The following is a 21,819-nucleotide window of genomic DNA, read 5'->3' on the forward strand; positions in this document are numbered from 1 at the left end:
TGCTGACCTGAACTGGTGGTGGAGGAAATGGCAAACCACTCTAGTATCTTTTCTAGGAAAACCCCAAATGGGATCACCAAAAGCTGGATATGACTCAACCTCTACAACAAAAACATTTTATTGTTAATAGTGAAATGGATCTATGACAGGACAATGCTCACATAGCCACACATAATTCTAAGAGCCCTCCATACTCCAGGTCTACATTCCTATTTTTATTCCATAGATCTTCCAGTAGCAAAATAAAACAAAATAAAACCTGGCTTTTGTCTTCCAATATTGAAGGATAGTGACTTACACAGTATTAAACAGAAATCAATGACAAAGTCAATTAAATGACACTTTAATCTTTGGACACTATTTTGCTGAAGGAAACAATTTTTTTTAATTACATGAATTCCTCAGGGTTTAAAATGTACCCAGGTGAGCATGACCTAAGTTTAAATAATGCCTTCTACTTTAAAGCAATATCTTTTTCTAATAGATTTGCTATTTATTCATGAATTCTTGTAGCGGAATCAAGTTTTATTTATTAGGTCCTTATTTAAACATTTTTAAAAATTAGAAAATATGGGGAATCATCAAAAAATCAGTTTTATACATAAAAGTATACTCACTAATCAGATACTTGGCTATGAAACATTCATGTTGGGAAATTTTTAAAATAAAATAAAAGTATGTGGTAGTTCATATCGTTTCTGAAAGAACTGAAATTATTAGAGATACTAAACTGCCAAATTTTGCTAAACTGACCAATGATATCAGGCCAATGTGTTTCTTATTACTAAGGCCACTCACAGGTCTGAAAAAATTGGCACACATGTCAAATATTCTGATACATATAGGATGATTCATCAACATAAGTTAGAGAGAAGGTATATGTCAGGAGACAATTCACTAGAGAAGATAAAACTGCCAGAGAATTGGTTTGACAAGTATAATGCACGATAAAAGAGCTTGAGGAATGAAATATATTCCTAGGTGACTGGGGGCCACGTGATAATTTTGTTTTGTTTTTCACTATAGTAACCTATGAAACTGAAAAAAATACAAAATAGTCCCTTGATCTACTTTAGCTTCCATAGTAAAGGAGGGAGAATGGTAAGAAGAAGACGCTAAGAATCACAATACCATCTACACAGACTAAGTTAAATGATGGTACCCATCTTCTGAAGTTTTAAGTTTTGCTCTCTTGTTAAAGGTTCTGAGCTTTTATCAGGCTTGCATTAGAACTTAGAGCATATTGTGTCCCAATTGAATGGGACGTGCTTTTTGGTCTTCTAGCTAGCCCATGGCTTCCATTTCTCAAAGCTCTCTACCACCTCCAGGGACCATCTCCCAGAGTACTGCTAATGTGGCATTCCTCTACTATAATCCCAACCTGGCTCTTCTGCTGCTTTCACCATCTCCAGTCAGGGGATTGTGGGTCAGGATTTTTGACCATGCTGTGGAAGCTCAGGCTAGACCCACTGAGCAAAAGGCTATCCCCCTTCTAGGCCTGACTATACCAGTAAGTACAGATTGACCTCTTATGTGAAGTAAATTTGCCTTGAACACCAGAACTCCTCGTTTTATAAAACTTCTGCTTTTATACTGTCAATAATTTTATACTTTCAAAAAATTATAGAGAGGAAATAAAAGGTCCTTTCCAAACTCTGAGTTGTTAATACTCTCCCTCCAGAAATTATTTATTTTCTATTTTATATTCTGTGTATATGCTGTATCATTAGTAGATGGCAAATTCCTCGAGGGCAGGAATGTTTTTTCATTTTTGTTTCTGTATTGCCAGTACATAGAACAGGCAATGCCTCAAATACAATGTTCAGTCATGTCCCACTCTTTGTGACCCCATTTGGGTTGTTTTTTTGTTTTGTTTTGTTTTTTTTACAAAGCTACTGGATTGGTTTGCCATTTCCTCTTCTAGATGGGGAACCTGAGGCAAACACAGTTAAGTGACTTGCCCAGGATCACACAGCTAGGAGGTCAGATTTGAATTTAGGAAAATGAGTCTTCCTGACTCCAGGGTCAGCACTTTGTGAACTATGGGGCCACCTAGCTGCCCCTAGAATATAATGGGCAATTAGTGAATGCTTGTTTGATTGAATTGAATGGGTAACTTTCTCTTGTGGAAATATCACAGGGGAAAATAAATGTACATTAGAGTGTTTATAAATGCTAGTTATTATTTTGCTTTTTTTTTTGGAGGGGGGAAGGCAGGGCAATAGGGGTAAAGTGACTTGTCCCAGGTTACACGGCCAGTAAATGGTAAGTGTCTGAGGCTGGATTTGAACTCAGATCCTCCTGACTCCAGGGCCAGTGCTTTATTCACTGCACCTCCTAGATGCCCCTATTGCTATTATTATTATAAAGAAAAGAGGAACAGGGTGAAAGAGAAGAAGAAGGGAAAGGTAAAGGGGAGAAGAATGGGGATAAGAATAAGGAAAGGAGTAAGAAAAATGTGTGCTGTAGTAGAGAAGGCAGTGGGGCAGGAGTCAGGAAGCACTGCATTTGAGTTCTGCCTCTTACACTTACCAGCAGTGTGATCTTGGGGAAATCCCTTAGCTTCTCTCAGCTACTTCTAGGCAACGAAGACTAAGTCACAGATGAATTGCTGATTCTCATTGGTAATGGAATTTCTATGCCAAAGAAATCTTAGACCTAGACCAAACCCTTCTACACCTTACCCCTCCAAAAAAAAAAAAACACAAAACAAACCTAAAGGACCAAACCCACAATAACATAATTTATTCTACCTACTTTATAGACTAGTACAAGAAACATGCTTTGTAAATTGTAAAGAGCTATATAAAACATATATTATTATTATATAATGCTTTATTGTTTACATAACACTTTCCTCACAATTCCCCCAAAGTAATGCAATTATTATTACTCCCATTTTTCAGATGAAAAAACTGAGGCTCATTGAAGTAGAATTAATTTCTTGAGGTGACACTGCCAATTGTTAGATCCAAAAGAAAGAAAAATTGGGGAGGAGGATGTTAGATGAAAGGGAAAAAGGAAGAAAAAGGGAAGAAGTGACATCAAGTGAAATGACAAGGGACCTCCTTTCTTCCCCTGCACTTAAATTGGCTTGTACTCCACCAAAGCTTCCAGCTTCATTGTGAGGTGGAGGGTAGGGAGAAGAGGGCAGCCTTAGTAGAGGGATATAAGGTCTGTCAGCACCTTCTAACTAGACAGCTCTACAGCTGATGTTAAAGCTTCATCTTTAACTCCTTCCCCGCCTCCCCCCACTTCCCCTGGCAGCTAGGGTGCCCAAAGCCTGAAGCAGACATTTGAAAATAGGCATCACAATTCTACAGGAGACTTATTTCTAGAGAAACTGTTAACTGACGTATCCCAGGTCCATGTTTCTGCCAGGATCCCTTAGTGGTTTTGTGTTGTATTTTTTTAAAATTGGTTACTGATGCTTCATATTTTTTCACCCATTGCCAAAAAAAAAAAAAATGGGGAAATGCACAAACTCAAAGCGTGCAGACAGAGCTCCTTCTCTTAGGGATAGGGAAGTACTTTAAATGGTAGATGTGACAACATCTCAGAGAACTGTTGAAACTTCTCCCTCCGGCTGCAGGAGACACAGGGGCCAGCCCCACAAAAGGCAGGACGCTAGTACTTTGGTCAGCTGCGTCACTGGTTAAATGGCAGAAATTCACTTCAGGGTGTCATTGAAGCAAAGCATACAACAAAGAACTGGCATTGAGAATGGACTGTTAAAAACATGTAGGTCTGAGTGACCCAAGAGGGAAAAAAAATATCAATCTGGTGAGTTTCCCTTTAAAATTCTAGAGGGATGACAAAGCTCAAAAGGCCAAAGTGACCCTGCAGTGTAGAACTTTTTTTTTTTCCTGTCCTTGACTTTTGAGGCACCACCATCCTTCCAATCATTCAGGTTTGCAAGTTTCAAGTTATCCCAGACTCCTCACACTGTCTTGCCTTACAGATCCCATCAGCTGCCAAGTCTTGCTTATTTTCCTTTCACAAGTCTCCCACTGTCCAGGTCTTCTTCTCTCCTATTAAGTGATCAGGCCCTCTCATCTGGACTGTTGTATGAGACAGCTAGGTAGCACAGTGGACAAAATGTTGGGCCTTGAGTTAGAAAGATCTGACCTCAGATACTTACTAGTTGTATGACAACCTCTGCCTTAGTTTCCTTATCTGTAAAATGGGAAGCACCTACTTCCCAGGATTGCTGTGAGAATCAATTGAGATAATATTTGTAAAATACTTAGATTATTATTATTAATTTCCCTGTAGCCAATCATTCCCCTCTCTAAACCATTGCCTCCTATCTGGCTGCTGTGCTGACTATGACCTTCACTTGATAAAGTTTTGGGGCTTAGGTACTTAGAGTCCCTCACCTGAGCCCAGTGGGGAATACCAGCCTGTCCTTAAGTGATGCCTCCTAATTGCAGAGTGGCTGCCACCAGAGGAAATTTGTGATGATTTCTCTTTTCCCAACCTCCCCTCACTGCCTAGAAGTCAGGGCTGGGGTAGGGCAGTACAAGTGAATCAGTTTCCCAGGTATTCTAAGATTGCCTCCCTGAGGTTGAAACCTGTGACTTATCTCACCTCCCACCTTTTTGTCCCCACTCCTGCCCTTGGTAGGTTGGCAGAGGAAAGTCAAAAGGAGTGGGGACCAGTGTGCGTGTCTGTGAGTGGTCTGAACTGACTTATTAGCAATGTAATAAAGGGGCAAGGAGTGTAAGGCAGGAAAAAAACAAAGAAAGAGAGAGAGAGAGAGAAAGAAAGATAGATTTGAGTTATGCCAAGATGATGAGTCTGTCAGACAAAGCTGCTGCAGTGATATTCCGAAAGCACAAGTCTTACTGTGTTATCCCTGTACAGAACTGATTTCAGAGCCCCCCTGTTCCCTGTAGGATCACATACAGATTTCCTCTGTTCCACATATAAAATCCTTCACAACCTGGCTCCAAGCTATCTTTTCAGGAATATGATACATTATTCATTTCCCTTCTTATGCTCTTTGGATGAGTCAGATTGATTTTCTTGCTGTTCCTTATGCACAACATTCTATTTCCCACCTGTGGGCCTTTACCCAGGTTGTTCCCTATGCCAGGAATGCATTTTCGCCTCACTGATCCCTTAGGGATCCCTGTACTCCTTCAAGGCTCAGCCAAGTACCATTTCCTACAGGAAGTCTTTCCTAATTTCCCTAGTTGCTAGTAGTCCTCTCCCCCAGTTATCTTGTGTCTTTTTTTGCATGTGGTTTGTATGCACTCATATGCATACATATTGTCTCCTCCTATAGAATGTAAACTCCTTGAGGTCAGGGACTGGGTCATTTATGTCTCTGTAGCCCCTGCATAATGACCAGCACATAGTATGCTTAACATTTACTGATTGATGTGATAACAATGATGATAATAATTCATGCATAGGTAGCACTTTAAGAATTACAAAATATTTTTCACACAAGTCTTTGAGGCAAATAGGAAAAATATTATGAGCCCCCCCCCCCTTTTTATAGATGGGGAAACTGAATTTCAGAGAGGTTAATTGACTCACCTTGTGGTCATACAAATAATAAATTCTCATGGATAATAGAGTTAGGTCAGGAATTGACCACAGATGCCATCTAGTTCAATCCCTTCACAGAGGAGGAAACCAAGGTCTGTAATGTGATTTGCCCAAAGACACACAAAGAGATAGGTTTTGAACCCAAAGTACTGAGACAAGATTCAAACACAAGTCCTCTGATTCCAAGGAGCATGCGTTGTCTACATAGCCATGGCGCCTGCATTCCACTTACAAAGCTGCCATAGCATTTAGTCCAAAGCCCATCATGACAAATATAATTGAAAGATCAACTTTGGTACATCCAACTTAGTAATTTGGTCAGAGGTTTTCTTATTTCAAATAAAAGTCAACATAAGCAGATGACAGTATGACAAATGAATGTGTAATTCGTTATAATTAGATCATAACTTTTTTTTAAAGTTCTTATGATTTTTAGTTTAGTTGGAGGACAGCATAATGAGAGAAAGCAGGAGACACAAAAGACGGCATTTTCCCCAGGACAGACAGACAGAAGTAACTTAGCAGTTTCATCGTTTGCTTATGAACATACCTGCTAATGCTGCTGTGTTCCGCAACATCATCGTATACTTCTTGGTCGTTTTCGATGGGTCTTGAGGGAAGAGTGCTCATCGAATTTTTCTTTCTTTTCAAGGAATCATAGTCGATCTCCACTGCGGTTGTTTTAATATAGCCATCTATAGATTGGTAGGGGGGGAAACATGTTTGAGAAGCTACAATCTGGGAAGTAACATGCTTTCCATACCAAACCTTTCCTATCACATCAACTTCTCTGCTTTGTGATTCTCTTTTAGATACATCCTTTGTGATGCTCTCCTTAAAATGATTCAGGTGGCCGGTGATAGAGCACCGGCCCTGGAGTCTGGAGGACCTGAGTTCAAATCCAGCCTCAGACACTTAACACTTACTAGCTGTGTGACCTTGAGCAAGTCACTTAACCACTGCTTTCCACCCTCCAAAAACTAAACTAAACTAAACTAAAATGATTAAAAGCTTTGTCCTTATGAAATTTAATTAATGCCAGGATATAAGTAACCTGTCCTACAAAGTGCCAAAAGTGCTACATTTTCATCTAGCGCTGAATTTTTTTCTCATAAGAAGAAAATTAATATGGATTTAATGGAAGTTGTAAAAATACTCAGATCACAGGGGCTACTAGTCCAACCCCTTTATTTTACATGCAAGAAACCAGGCTGAGGGAGGGATAAGTGTTTGCTTAAGGTCACACAGGTATTAAGTACCAGAAGTGGGTCTTCTGACCCTCGAACTTATGTTCTTCTCATCCTACCATGCTGCCTCCTGACCTAGCAAGGGGTTTAGGGGTGGGGAACCTGCAGCCTCGAGGCCACATATGGCCCTCTAGATCCTCAAGTACGGCCCTTTGACTGAATCCAAACTTCAGTTCGGTGAATTGTTCTGTATTCTGTGAAGTTTGGATTCAGTCAAAAGGCCACACTTGAGGACCTAGAGGGCCACATGTGGCCTTAAGGTTGCAGGTTCCTCACTTCTTGTTTAGGTCCTAAGGAGATTAGTGTCAAGTGGGCAGGATGAGAGAAGAAGCATGGCACAGTGTACAGGAAGATTTGGGATCAAATCCCACTTCTATGTACTGGCTGTGAGACTCTGCTTGTCCCTTAGGCTCTCAGTACCCTGGGCAACATTCTAAGACTCTAAGTTGCAAAGGAGGATCTGAAATGGTTGTAGAAGTCCCTCATTGGGTGTTTTCTAAATAGATGAAATCTCAAGTTCAGTTTCCCCACTCCCCCCACCCCTCAAAAAGAGAGGACCTGTTTCTCCACAAATATTTATAACAGTATTATTTTTAGCACTTTGAAAAATCTTGAAACAAACCATGTGCCCAAAGATTGAAGAATGATTCAATAACTTGGATACGTGACTAGAATCAGATGCAGAATTGGAGCTCAAAGGAATAGCTGATATGCAAAATGCAAAGAAACACAGCTTAGACAAATTGGTGCAATGGAGAAAAAAGCGGAGCCAAGAGAACAACAAAAGGAAGATATTTTGAGGATCAGGAGCAAGTCTGGACTCACATGAACCTCTGGAGGTTCTGCCTAGCCATTTTCCTTCAGGGTTGTCCGTGATGCGGATTATTTCAATTTCTTCTCCTTGTCTGACGCTCAGCTCGTTCTTCCCTCCTTTGACATCACAACAAGCCTTAGCTTGATGAAGGACTTGAATAGGGCCTGTTAGCTTCAAAGAACAAGAAATAACATGTTGTCCACACGTTCTTTTAGGTTTTAGGGCTTTAATGAATTTGAATTAGTACTAAGAGGAGCACTTGTCAGCAAACACCTGATTTTGCCATCTATCATATCTGATCTGCTTGAACCAGAGCGATAACCAGAGGTCCTATCTAGGGGATATTTAGAGTACAGCAATGGTTAAGGAGCAAAAGGTATTGGGGACCAGGTCAGGATGTAATTGGCCCAAAGAGCAAGGTCATATTGCTTAGTGACTGAAAAGAACCCATTGGTCTAAGGATTCTGCTTAGTATCCCAACATCAATCAATAAGCAAAATAATGTGTATTTAAACCTCTAATGAGCTTCTACTCTAAAGAGTGTCCCCAAAGTCCTAGTACTTTAATAAGCACTAATAACTTTAATAGCTAAATATTTAATAACTAAATTTAAGTTTTAATAACAAAAAACTTCACTAAGGCTTTTGGGATACCCCATATGTAAAGTACTGGAGGCTTCATGGGCATTTGCTCTACCCACTTTCTGAAGGAAGTTATACTTCACCAAATATTCAACCCATTCATTATTCTACTGCCTCATTGTAGTACCGAAAATGTCAGAGGAAGATCAGACTATGCAGAAAGGAAGGGTTCTCTTATTATAGTTGGCAACTATTTGGAAAAGGTAGATAGGTACCCCCATCTAAGCTTGAAATAGATACCTACTGGTATCCCGAATAGCTTGATGCCATCCTGCCAGTATTAGAATGGGCTGGGTAACATTCTGAAGTCATGTCTCTCTGAAGGACTTCCTAATATTTCAGCACCTATGGTGAATCTTGTGATAAAATGATGATCCAGTTTTCAATTCAAATAATCACATCTTAATTTATCTGGTCACACAGATTGTGGGAATAATATGGGATTTCAGTTACTGGAGATCAGAGCAGGTCAGGAACACAGGAAGGTGAGATGAAGGTTCAAAGAGTGCAGCATAGAGAGGACAAAGGTCAGAGGTCAGATAAATCCTCAGGTCAGGAATGTAAAAGGTAGAAAGTCACAGATTGGGATTTTGAACCCAAGTCCCATGACCCCAAGTTCAATACTCCAACTCCAGGGCTCTTGAAAATGATTTTCAGATGTGAATCAGTTAAGATTCTCCCACTTATTTCTTCTGAGGGCAAACACTGGGCTTAGCATGTGGATAAACTTGAATTCCTGTGTATGGGCTTTTGCTAAACACAGCAAAATGGGAGATTCTGATTTTATTTTTTCACTTAGTCAAAAAATACTTGTTGAGAACTTCTTTTTAAAGATATGAATGGGTTTTTTAAAATTTATTTTTAGTTTTCAGCATTCACTTCCATAAGATTTTGAGTTCCAGAATTTTCTCCCCATTTCTCCCCTCCCCTCAGCCCAAGATAGCATGCATTCTGATAACTTCTTCTCTCAGTCTGCCCTCTCTTCTATCACTCTCCCCTCCTTCTCTCATCCTCTTCTCTCTATTTTCTTGTAGGGCAAGATAGATCTCTACACCCTATTGCCTGTATCTTATTTCCCAGTTGCATGTAAAAACAATTTTTAACATTCATTTTTAAAACTTTGAGTTGCACATTCTCTCCCTTCCTCCCTCCACACCCACCTCCATTGAGAAGGCAAGCAATTCGATATAGGTTATACATGTGTAGTGATGCCAAACACTTCCATAAAAGTTGTGAAAGACTAACTATATTTCCCTCCATCCTATCCCACCCTTTATTTATTCTATTCTCTCCTTTGACCCTGTCCTTCCTCAAAAGTGTTTGCTTCTCCAGGGGTGGCTAGGTGGTGCAGTGAGTAAGAGCGCTGCCCCGGAGTTGGGAGGACCCAGGATCGGTTCAGGCCTCAGATACTTAACACCCACACAAAAAAACTGGCTATGTAACCTTGGGCAAGTTACTTAACCCCAATTGCTTTAAAAAAAAGGTGTTTGCCTCTGATTACCCCCTCCTCCCATTTACCCTCCCTTCTATAACCCCTACTCTTCTTCTCTCCTTTCCCTCTACTTTCCTGTAGGGTAAGATAGATTTTCATACTCAGTTTCGTGTGTGTTATTCCCTCCTTAAGCCAAATCAATGAGAATAAGGAGATTTTTTTTTTTAATGGAGAAGCTACCACACTAAAGTTTATTTTTCACATCCTTAGCAGGCTCTATGACCTCATCAATTCAGAAATTTCATCCAATAATGTAGCTGACCTATATATACCTTTGTTTTATCAAGTTTCCTTAAACCCAAGCATGCTTATATTAGGAAGGGAGATGTCACCAAGGAGGATTATTGAGAAAACTTTTTTTCAGAATATGATTATCAATTCATTTTAGTTCTGGCACTCCTAAAACTTCTTTGAGAGAAAGCTTCAGAGAGTTCATCTTTTTTTACCAATCCCCAAATAATAAACTTACTTTGAACTTTTTCTTGATCTCTTGCTCCTTCTTTTCCTTCTCCTTCTGTTCTTTCTTCTCCTGTTCCAGTCTTTTTTTCTCTTCTTTATCCCTTTTCTTCTCTCGTTCTCTTGTTGTTTCTCTGCAAACAGATATTTTTCCCTTGCTTACGTTGGAATCGATAGCCTAGCCATCACTGTCTCTAAAACTTTTCTACCCACAGCTGACAAAGTTATTTAAATCATGGATACTGAAAATGAAGCCAGGTTGGAGCCAACTAGTCACACACTTCATAAGCTCTGTCAGCCTGGAGGTGTGGATACTGGAGGACTTCTGGAAGACGAGAGGTATACAGACTGTAGACTCCAGCTGGAAGGGACCCCAGGGGCAGTTCATCTGATCCCATAATTTTTACTGATGAAGAAACTATGTTTCAGTGAAGTTAAGTGACTTGCCCCAAATCACACAGGTATAAAGTGTCAGGGGAAGGGTTGGAGTCCACTTCCTCGGACTCAGAACCAGTGCTCTTTCTACCATGTGGTAGAGCTACTTGGCCAATGGACAGAGGCTACTTCAGGTACTGTTCCTTCTCCCTTTTCTCATTAATAGGTAAATGACTGAAAGATATGGGGACCATGCTTCCTAGTATGGCCAGAAATTTTGTGTCAGTTTTTGATGGACTAAACATATAAGTTATCTACATTTAAGATAGCTTAATAGAAAATACCCAATTGTACATCATTCAGTTACTTTTTAAGAAACCTTTTTTTTGTTGTTGTTTTCCTGGGCTACCTTCAATTTCATTTGGGGACAATATAATTTTCTTTCCAATGCATAGGCAGCTGGTGCCCTTGGTGCTTTACAGCATAAAGGTAAAGCTCAGAACCTGTAGACCTCACGTGATCAGCAAAGCTCCAGAGTGAGTCAGAATCAGATTAAAATGTAATTGGGAAATGTTTAACAAAATAAATAAAAATATAACAGATAATGTTCATTTGTGGTTTTCTAAGTCAATATGTGGCCTCCATGGATGAATTTTTCTTTGACACCAAACCTTTAAGTTATTTCTCATAGCATCCCTCTAAGAAAAACCACTCATCACCAGGAAAATTGGATACAAATAGATTAAGAGATTTCTCCAAGAACACTAGAGAGTAAATGACAAAGAATACTGGCTTTTTGTTTCCTGGGTCTGTGATTTATCTATTAGACCACATGACCTCTCACTCAGCTTATTACACTTTTTTATGTACCATCCTTAGGGAAACACTGATTTCCAAGGTAGTAGAGAGATTCTGCCCTCCTCTGATGTGATTACTCTGACCCTCATGACTCTTTAGTCCTTCATGTTGAGTCAAAGGTTATAATGGACCTGCTTTATGCCAGTCATTTGAACAAAATGATTTTTGGTTTCCTAACATTAGTTACCCCATGCTTCCTAGAACAGATGCTGCATCAAACTTTTTTCTAATTTTAAGAACTATTTATAAAAAAAAAAATATAGCTCTCACATGTCTTCATATGTTTCTCCATTGCTGTCTTGATCCTATAAGAGAAAAATGGCTAATGGTAAATTTTTACTGATTTCAAGAGAAGGAAAACTAAATGGTTAAAAACACTGTGACTCACACACAGAGTGTAAGAATGAAAGTTTAAGCCTTGCCTAAAATACTTTCTCATGAGCTAGAATGGAAATAGCAAACACTGAAAGAATCTTGCCTCTCCCCCTTCTAATCTCTCCGGCATGTAGTTAGACTCATAACCAATTGTACAGCTATTGTACCATCTTAAAAGAATATAATGCTGGGGTGGGGTAAGGGTGGGTGGGTCCTAATTCTGTGAGATTCTTTGAAATAGGAATAAAAATAGAAAACATTCGGTCACTTACTTGTTGGTCTTACATATTTGGATCATAGAAACTTGAGAAGATACCCAATTCATTTTAAAATTCTAATTGTTAAACATTTTTAAAATTATTATTGCATTTAGTCAGAAAAAATAAAAGCACATAAAGTAATTAACAAATTTTTTATTTAAAAAAAAATGAACAGTATACCCGACCTCATCTGGATTTCCAAGATCTAGAAACAAACAAAAATTAATAAAGTTTTAATTTATGGTTTTATGAAAGTTGTTATTTTCCTCACTATTAGATATTATTTCAGTATTATTCAGGCTTTTTTTAAATAAAGAAATTAGGTATTTTCTTTGGAAATGTTTTAATGAAGAAAGAGAAATACATTATAAAATAAGTGCTAGAGAACTTTTGAAGAATGGTTTTATGATCATTTGAGTTGACAAAATCATTTATGGGAACCTCCATGAAATAATCCAACAAGTAAAAAGATCCCATCATGTCTCCTTTGAAAGAAAGGTAAATGCAACATTCTGTGAGCTGATGTGGAGCACAAGTATTAGAAGCAAATCAGAACATATTTACTCTGACTAAAGAAAATGATAACCTATGTCCAGTAGTTTGTCAGTCTTAAAAGTGTTATATGAATATCACATGTACAATATAGATATATCCATATAGGTGTATATATCTTCATATGTATACACATGTATCTATCTATCTATATACATAATACACACCAATATGTATCTTTATGTAAACATTTTTTCTCTATATACCCCATGTCTGTCTCCCTATAAACCTACTTCTATAAATCAAAAGTAACATGGGATCACCAACATTTTCTGATTTGTCAAGTGATTAAGTGTAACCCAAGGTTAATATAGTATATCTCACCATTGGATTGCATATCAACATCATCATAATTTTCTTCACTTGTTGAACTTCTGAAAACAAGATAGAGGAAAAAAAATGTAAACAGAGCAGGTTCTCACTGTACACTGTAGGCTACTAGAATTGGTTTCCCAATTATAGAACTTAGAGTGAAATTCACCATTTGTATAACAGATTTAATAGCAATGTCATTATTTCAGTGGATTCCTGATTTCATTGGTATCCATCTTTTTTTTTTTTTTTTTGCTTTATGAGGGGGGAGGGCAAGGCGATTGGGGTTAAGTGACTTGCCCAAGGTCACATGGCTAGTAAGTGTTAAGTGTCTCAGGTTGGATTTGAATTCAGGTCCTCCTGACTCCACTATTCATTGAGCCACCTAACTGCCCCAATCCATCTTATTTTCACCAATATAGATCCAAATCTTCCTTATCCTGCCTATTGGACATTTTGAACTGGATCTTCTGTGGACCATTTAAAATGCAACATGTCCAAAAATGAACTCATTATCTTTTCCCTTAAACTCATCCTTTTCTATTTTCTTTATTTTTTATTGAAGACACTATTATCCTAACAAGTCATCTTGGTTGACAACCCCAGAATTATTTCTGACTCTTTCCGCTCCCTCAGTCATCATATCTAATCATCTGCCAAACTTTGTAAATTCTGACCTCTATAATATCTCTCACATTTTTCTCCTGTAATTCACTCATATCACTACCACCCTACCTCAGGCCCTTAGTACTTCTCACCAAGAATGTTGTAGTAGCTTCCTAATGGCTGTCCTTGCATCCAGTCTCTACTCTTTTTAATCCATCCTTATTCCTAAATTCTGATCATATTACTTCCCTTTTCAAGAAGCTACAGTGGCTCCTGAATTAAATACAAGCTCCTCTCTGTGGCATTTAAAGCCCTTCACTCCTTGGCTCCACCCTACCTTTCCAGGCTTATGATATATTACTTCCAATTTCTCATCTTCATGCCTTTGCTCAGGCTGTCTCCCATGCCTGGAATTCACTCCCTCCTCACCTCTGCCTTTTTCTATGGATATTAGCTCAAGTATCACCTCCTACATGAGGGTTTCTCTGTTCCCCCCACCTCTTGGTACCTTCATCATCTCACTTCCTTGTATTTATTTTGTATACAATATTGTATGTGCTTATGTACAAGTTATCTCTCCCAATTGAATGAAAGCTCCTTGAGGGTAGGAATAGGTTAATTTTTGTCGCTGTATTTCTAGACTCTAACACAATGCCTAGCATTTGGTAAGTGCTAATAGATGCTTCTTGATCCACTAATCGCCTGTCCTATCTTTAATAGATATCAAAATAATGAAAATTAGCACATAAAAAAAATAAAAATTCAGGGCAAGTCACTCCCATCCATCTATTACTGAAAAATTATTCTAGCCATGAAGAACAGCCATCAGAAGGAGGACTATTTATTTTCCTTTGCCAAAGATACGTGAACTAATACAATGGACCCCTAATCATTAAGACCCTTTAGTGTGACTTGGTTTGTCAGCTTGAACTCTTGAATAGTCAAGGATCTCATTTAAGAGGTTCCTAAGTATTCTGGGGTTTCATGAAACAACATGTTATCTTGTAGTGTTTTCTGCAAACAGCAGCAGCAGATGGACTTCATCATTTTTAGGAACCCTTCTTCCTTTTAGACTTTGTACAGGATGGCTTTGAAATAGCAGTGAATGCTTTTGTCAAGCACTTATATTCCTACTTTATATCTCACTTGATATTTATTGTCAGAGGATCATCAAATAAAGTTCTCTGTTCTCTCTTGAGGCAGCAAGGTGGCATAGGGGAGAGAGAATGCTGGGCCTAGAATCAGGAAAGCCTGAGTTCAAATCTAGCCTCAGACATTTACTAGCTATGGGATCTTGGGCAAGTCACTTAACCTCTATTTGCCTCAGTTTCCTCAACTATAAAATGGGGATCATTACCTCCCGGGGTTGTTGTGAGGATCAGATGAGATAATATTTGTAAAGTGCTTGGTTATAATGCCTGGCACATAGTAGCCACTTAACAAATGTCCCTTCCTTGTTGCCTCCATTAATATATTTATACAATTCATTTGCTAATGGATAAATCTCTAAATCAATTTACTAGGTGAAGCTCTACCTCCATTGCAGTCAATCACAGTTAGCACCACCTCCTCATCTACTTCTTTTCAGGTTTCCCTGAAGTAAATGCTCCTTTAGCACCTGACCTCTCAGGCTGCCTATATGGGCACAGCTATTGAGAGTATTTTAGAATTTGCTCTTTGGAGACGACCTGAGGCCTATTTGCCTGGCGATTATTCATCACTCTTTCATTTGTCTTTTTCTGCTTACCTAAGGGCTCCACCTAGATCAAGAGCCTAGATTAAGGCAGGATGGAGAATCCCTTGGGCATCTAGGATGGAGAGTCTCTTTAGGGGTCCTACTTAAGCGAAGCTATAGCTGCCCACCAGCAAAATAATATAATGAATGGCCCCCAAGCTAAAAACCTGAGTCATCTCTTGAAAGAGCCCATTTTAAAAGAGCATTAAAAATAACTTCTTCCTTTCCTCAACTTCCCCTACTGATGTGTCTTGAGATGTTTAAAGCAAAAGGAACACTTAACAGCAGAAATAAAAAACAGTGGAATAGCAGAAATACAGACAGAGCTTCAGGGAGAAAACTAGTAATGAAATATTAGCTTTGTTATCATTTCTTAATAACTTTATCATCTATACCATGGTCTGTTTCACTACAAAGTTGCTTTTTTTACCCCCTTTAATATTAGCCATGGTAAAGACATGTGCTTGAGGACCTAATTAACTTTTGGCCACTAGATGGGGAAACAATACATTTGGAAAAGTAACATTTTGTAGGGATTGTTCTGCTTGGCTCCAGAGGGTAGAGGTAAGAGTGATGGGCTGAACCTTCAATGAAGGAGATATGGGTTTGAGGTAAAAAGAAAAAAAAAAGCCAACAAAATTTCTCAGCAACTGGATCTATCCACAGATGGGAAGAAGGTATCAATTATGAATTACTGTTTTATATTTATGTTTCAGTGTCTTATCCCCACCATTAAGTTGTAAGTTTCATGAGGACAGGGACTATGTTTTATCCAAACTTTGTATCTCCCTCAGCTTCTAAAAGTGTTCTTTATATAGTAGGTATTTAGTACACATTGCTTGAATGGGGGGGGGGAGGAAAAAGAAATAATATTTTGCATCTCAATTTGTTACTTGTCATTTTCATTTGATAATCTCCCCACCCCTAATACTATGAATCCAGTAAATGTTAAACTGTCTTAAAACTATCCTTTTATAATATTCTAATCTATATTTCTAAGTTTCTTTAGGTCCAACCTTAAAAGAAGGAAAAGTATATGACTGTCTTTATGGTATGACTTCAGGAATTCTGGGAAGATTCCTTGACCACCAAATACCTACTGTTTTCTGATCACTGATGACTGATAAACCACCAGTTAGAGTTTCATTCCTTTGGTTTATACAAGGATTTTGCATTCTGCTTAAAATGTAACTACTACTGACAGACATAACATTTTAATCTTTTTAGAGGTAGCTGGTAGATGGATACAATGGGTAGAGCTTTGGGACTGGAGTCTGGAAGACAAATTTAAATCTACTCTCAGATGCTTACTAGCTGTGTAATCCCAGTCAAGTCAGTTAACCTCAATTTGCCTCAGTCTCCTCAACTGTAAAATGGGAGTAATAACATCTGCCTCAAAGGATTGTCATTAAATGAGATAATATATAATTTTTAAAAGCAGTTAGCACATTTCCTGGAACATAGTAGGCAGTACATAAATGCTTATTCCTTCCCCTTTTCCTTTTATTAGTTGTTGTTGATGCTGGAGATTGTGTCATTTTGGTACTTGTCTTACCAGTGCTTATCACATAGTAAGTATATAATAAGTACTTATTGACTGATAGTCACATTATCTAGAACCTTTATCTAAGAACAAGTTTTGATAGAGGTATTATAGAGAGATCTTGAGGTCCAAAAGGAGGGAGATAACACATGTTAAGATGGGGGAAAGGCACAGAAAGAGAACAATCAAAGGTCATAAAACGCTTTCTTCACAACAACCTTATAAGGAAGATGGTATAAATATTTACTCCCATTTTACAGATGTCGAAATTGATGTTCAAAAAAGTAGCATACCCAAGGTCACACAGCTAGTAAGTGACTGAGCTGGGACTCAATTCCAGGTCCTCTGATTCCAGATCCAGTGTTCTTTCACCAGATTTCACCCCTTCAGGTGACTTTACAATTTTGATTAAGGTTATCTTGTTTCCTCCACAGCTGTATGGAAATCTAGATATGTATTCCCCCCTGATTACTAATTCCCTGATTCTTTTTTCCCCCTGATTACTAATACTACCTGAGGTAGTATTGGATAGAGAGCAGGCTTTGGAACCAGGAAGATATAGGTTCAAATTCTGCCTCTGACACATACTATGTGACCTTTACTTCTCAGTAAACCTGGGATCCCTGAACTTTGGAAGATTTTTTAAAACAATTCTTTGTAACAATCCTTTGTAAGTCTATATATTTTATTTTTTATCCACTTTAAGACATTGTTCTGAGAATTAGTTTATAGATGTCACTGGACATCTATATGCTGTATGTATGTGTGTGTATATATATATATATATATATATATATATATGGTATACTCTGTCAGGTAAAGAGTATATATAAGGTATGCTGGTAAAAGTTTAACAACTGACTCTCAAAAATGTACACATGACATTTTAAAGTTTAGTCTGCATTAAAAAATATTTTCTTCATCACATTCTTAAGTCTAGATAGTGGACAATATAAATATATATTTATATATAACAGTTATTATAATATAATTATATATATATCAAGTCCTAATGTTATAGCATTTGCAGATTTCTGAGGTGTGAACACTCATACCAAGAATTTAATAATCAGTTCACTATAGTTTGTGAGCTGGCTCCAGTATACCCCTGCATCCATGACAAAAAGGAGAAAGAACTCTTGCTCTAAAGTTTCAGAGAGAGTGCTAACCTGGGCTTGCAGAACAGTTCCTTACAGGAGAGGTGCTAAACAAACAACCCAGGCTCAGAAGGCCGTCATTTGTTGTTCTCTGGGAGTTAGGAACCTTAGAGACCACAGAGTCTTTTGACACCATGTTTAGTGTTCATAAGTCACATCTTGGAAGCTTAATTTGACTCAGCCCTGGAAACATAACCCAGCCTGGATATAGAAAGGACTGAGAGATTGATGGTACTTTCTCAGTTCTGTGGGTGGCAGCACATGGGTATTTTGAGTTGGTGAGGAAAAAAAAATGATCTGGTTATTTCCAAGAATGCAGAGATTCTGACACCTATTAACTGTTTGGTTATCGTAACTCACTTGCTTTTCTGAGTTTCAATTTCTTCATCTGTAAAATGGATGTTCTGATACTGGCACTATCTCTCAGGGTTACTGTGAGGAAAGTGTTTTGTAAACCTTAAGTACTTCATTGTGTGAACTTTCTTGCTTCACAGGTCATAGCATCTCAGAGTGAGGAGAGACCTCAAGGGCCATCGATTCTAGCCTGGACTTGAAAAGGAATCCCCTCTGAAGGAGTCCTGGCCACTCTGCCTTGATTTCCAGACTCTTAAAGAAGGGGTCCCTGGGACTACTCAGCAAGTCCTCATACCAGAGGTGCTAGTCTTTTACAAATACCCCATACACGTCGTGTGACAACCATGGTTAACAACCACCATCATTCTCTGCTAAGTCTTCTCTAGGCTCAATGCCTAGAGTTTTTACAGACAGTTCTTGAGGAGAGCCTTGATGCCCCTCCTCTCTCCAACTTGTCAATGCCCTTCTTAAAACATGATGTTTGGAACAGAATATGTTACTACAGATTTACTTGACCATCAGAAGAGAACAGGAGGACTCTCACTGTCTATACTTCCAATGCTATTATTCTCTTAATATAGTTTAAGTTTGCATTAGGTTTTTTGAGGCTGCCATTTTTACATGGTTGACCATGTAAATTGTTGACTCAATAAAATCCCTACATCTTCTTAACATAAATTTTTGTCAAGACATGACTCCTCACATTTTACCTGTGAAATTGTATCCATTTGTCTCTACAGATTTTCATCATATTATATCTAACCCATCATTCTAGCCCAGGGGTAGGCAAATTATGTCTTTGGCACCAAATATGGCCCTCTGTCAGTTTTAGTATGACTCTTGAATTAAGAAAGGTTTTTATCATTTTTTCCACATTTATTTTATTTTAAATTTATTGAATAGAACAAGTGTTTCCTTAACATAGTATAATTAAAAAAAAGATGATTGTCTAGAAAACTGCAAATCTATTAATGAGAATGGCTTCAATAGAGTGGTGGGCATGGAAACATTCACTTTTAAATTCCTTTTAAATATATAATAAAGTTGTTATGTAAATTTCTTTTTTTCTTCCCTTACCCCCTCCCTATCCTAGAGATGGCTACCATTAAACACACACACACATTTAAAATTATTCTATGCAAAATTCTATTTATCAGTTCTTTTCTCTGGATACAGATAGCATCTTTCTTCATGTGTCCTTTATAGTTAATTTGGCTGTTTATACTAGTCAAAAGGACTCATTTACTCAAACTCATTCTTTTTTTGGGATGGGGGAGGGCAATTGGGGTTAAGTGACTTGCCCAAGGTCACATGGCTAGTTTTTGTGTTAAGTGTCTGAGGTCGAATTTGAACTCAGAATTTGGACCTCCTGACTCCAGAGCCTGTGTTCTATTCACTGTGCCACCTAGCCACCCCTCAAAGTCATTTTTAAAACAATATTGAATGTTCTCTTGGTTCTGCTCATTTCACTCTTCATATTTTGTGCAAGTCTTTCCATGTTTTTCTAAGATCATTGAAGACTTACATTCTTACATTTTTAAATACCGTTGTATTGTATTTTAAAATGTAAAACCCATTTTTAGTACTCCTACCATACAAAAACAGCAAAATTAGCAAAATTTAGCCCTTTGGCAGTAGTTTCTTGTCCCCTGTTGAGATTTCTTGTGTGTGTGTGTGTGTGTGTGTGTGTGTGTGTGTATGTGTGTGGAGGGGGATCCTGTCATCCAGTGTGTTAGCTGCAATGTGTTTCCCAGCTGCATATTTGACAAAAAGGTTATCTATGCCTTTTACCAAGTCATTTATCCTGAGTAAAGGACTGAGGATGAATCCCTGGAGACCAAGGATAGATCCTTGGAGACTGCCACTAAAAACTTTCCTCTAAGTTGATATTAAAGATGTACAAGATGATATCAATGACTACCCTTTGAATTTGGTCAAAAGAATAAGTCTAAATTCACTTCTCTGTACTATTTTCTAGCCTACATATCTCTCTTGTCCACAAGTCCAGGATGAGGGACTATATCAAGTTGACTTTCTCCTTCAGTCTGCCTCCAATTTCCTCACCATCTTGGTTAATTCCCTCAGGATGAATTCTAGTTTTACGGTGTGTCATAAAACTCAGAACAATACTCCTGAGATGGTTGGAACAGAGCAGAGAACAGAGACCATTGCCATAAGCTCATATAATGCCAAGATTACTAATTTGTTGCACTCACTGCCTCTATTTTCTCACCACCTTTAACCCTTTTCAACCTGGTTTCCACACCCACCACTCTATTGAAGTCGTTCTCATTAAGGTCATTAATGATATCCTTATGACCACACTCCATACATAGTCTTTTTTTTTTTTCCTCTCCTAATCCTTTTTGACTTTTCTGTGGTATGTGGTACTAGAGAGCTCTTCCTCCTTCTTGATTTCTTCTCCCTGCCTTTGTTTTTGTATTATGCAATATATTATATGCAATTATATATTGCAGTATGACATGGCATTCCTATGATTCTACTTCTATCTTCTGCCTATTCCTTCTACATCTATTTACTGGATCCTCTTTCTCTTTTTCCTTTTAAATGTCACAAGATTCTAATCTAGGCCCTCCTCTCTATATGTACTCCTTCCCTTAAGGATATAATCTATCCGCACAGCTTCAGTTATCTTCTTTATGGAAATCTGTTTTGCTATACCCCAACAACTCTGAAGAACTCTAGTTATCCTAGTTCCATATTTCCATATGCCTGCTGAATATTTCTTCTTAAGTATTCTACCAGTACCTCCTATTCAGCAGAACTAAAACTGAATTTATCATCTGCTTTTCTAAACCTGCCTTTCCTAGTAAGTACTCTGCGTGAATGGCTATACCATTCTTCAGTCTCCCAGGCTTAAAATTTGGGAATCATCTTTGACTCTCTTTACTCCCTCACCCCATTTGTCCAAACAGTTATCTGAAGTCCTGCCATTTTTATCGTAATTGCTCTCTCTCTGTCTCTCTCTCTGTCTCTGTCTCTCCTCCCCCCTTTGTCCTTGAGCCTCCTCTCTACTGCTAATACAACTGCCCTAGTTGAGGTCTTTATTTCTTCTTGCTTAGAAATACCACCTAATAAGCCTCTGTGCTCACCTATCGTTAAACTATTCTCTACAATGCTACCCAAATAATCTTCCAAAAATTAGTATGATGATACTGCTCCTCGATTAATAAACTTTCAATGACTTCCTATGGCATACTGAATAAAGTATAAACTTCTGACTCTTTTATTCAAGGCCTTCCACAATCTGGTTCCAAATTTGTCCAGCTTTATAGCATATCTTTACCTATTTCCAGACAAATTGGACAACTTTCTTTCCTTTTATTCTTTTCCTCTCCTACTTCTATGTTTTTGTTCATTCTTTTCTACCATGACTGGAATGGACCCTTCTCATTTTTCCTCTCGCCACCTAACCTCTCTCTCCTTTCTCCATCTGATCAAGTCCCTGTCTTCCTTTAAAGT

General features: G+C 38.2%; 1 protein-coding gene and 1 long non-coding RNA gene across 5 annotated transcripts in view; one reads left to right on the forward strand and one right to left on the reverse strand.

The window, feature by feature from the left end:
- The window catches only part of FYB1 (FYN binding protein 1), a 212,381-nt gene that overhangs the window by 39,642 nt on the left and 150,920 nt on the right, over positions 1-21,819 (reverse strand). For all 4 annotated transcript variants that reach the window (XM_069096197.1, XM_069096198.1, XM_069096195.1 and 1 more), the window contains exons 4-9: positions 12,954-13,003; positions 12,263-12,282; positions 11,713-11,747; positions 10,223-10,343; positions 7,632-7,791; positions 6,110-6,254 (exon numbers count right to left, since the gene is read on the reverse strand). In XM_069096197.1, coding sequence (XP_068952298.1) covers positions 6,110-6,254; positions 7,632-7,791; positions 10,223-10,343; positions 11,713-11,747; positions 12,263-12,282; positions 12,954-13,003 — 531 coding nt within the window. The remainder of the gene's footprint in view (positions 1-6,109; positions 6,255-7,631; positions 7,792-10,222; positions 10,344-11,712; positions 11,748-12,262; positions 12,283-12,953; positions 13,004-21,819) is intronic.
- LOC138167391 (uncharacterized) lies at positions 10,340-19,014 on the forward strand. The gene is made up of 2 exons (XR_011169875.1): positions 10,340-10,778; positions 18,477-19,014. It is a non-coding gene; the product is annotated as an uncharacterized lncRNA (long non-coding RNA).

Source organism: Petaurus breviceps, unplaced genomic scaffold, assembly GCF_028583685.1.
Source record: "Petaurus breviceps papuanus isolate PSGF00001 unplaced genomic scaffold, PetGlider_PUasm1.0 229, whole genome shotgun sequence".
NCBI lineage: Eukaryota > Metazoa > Chordata > Mammalia > Diprotodontia > Petauridae > Petaurus > Petaurus breviceps.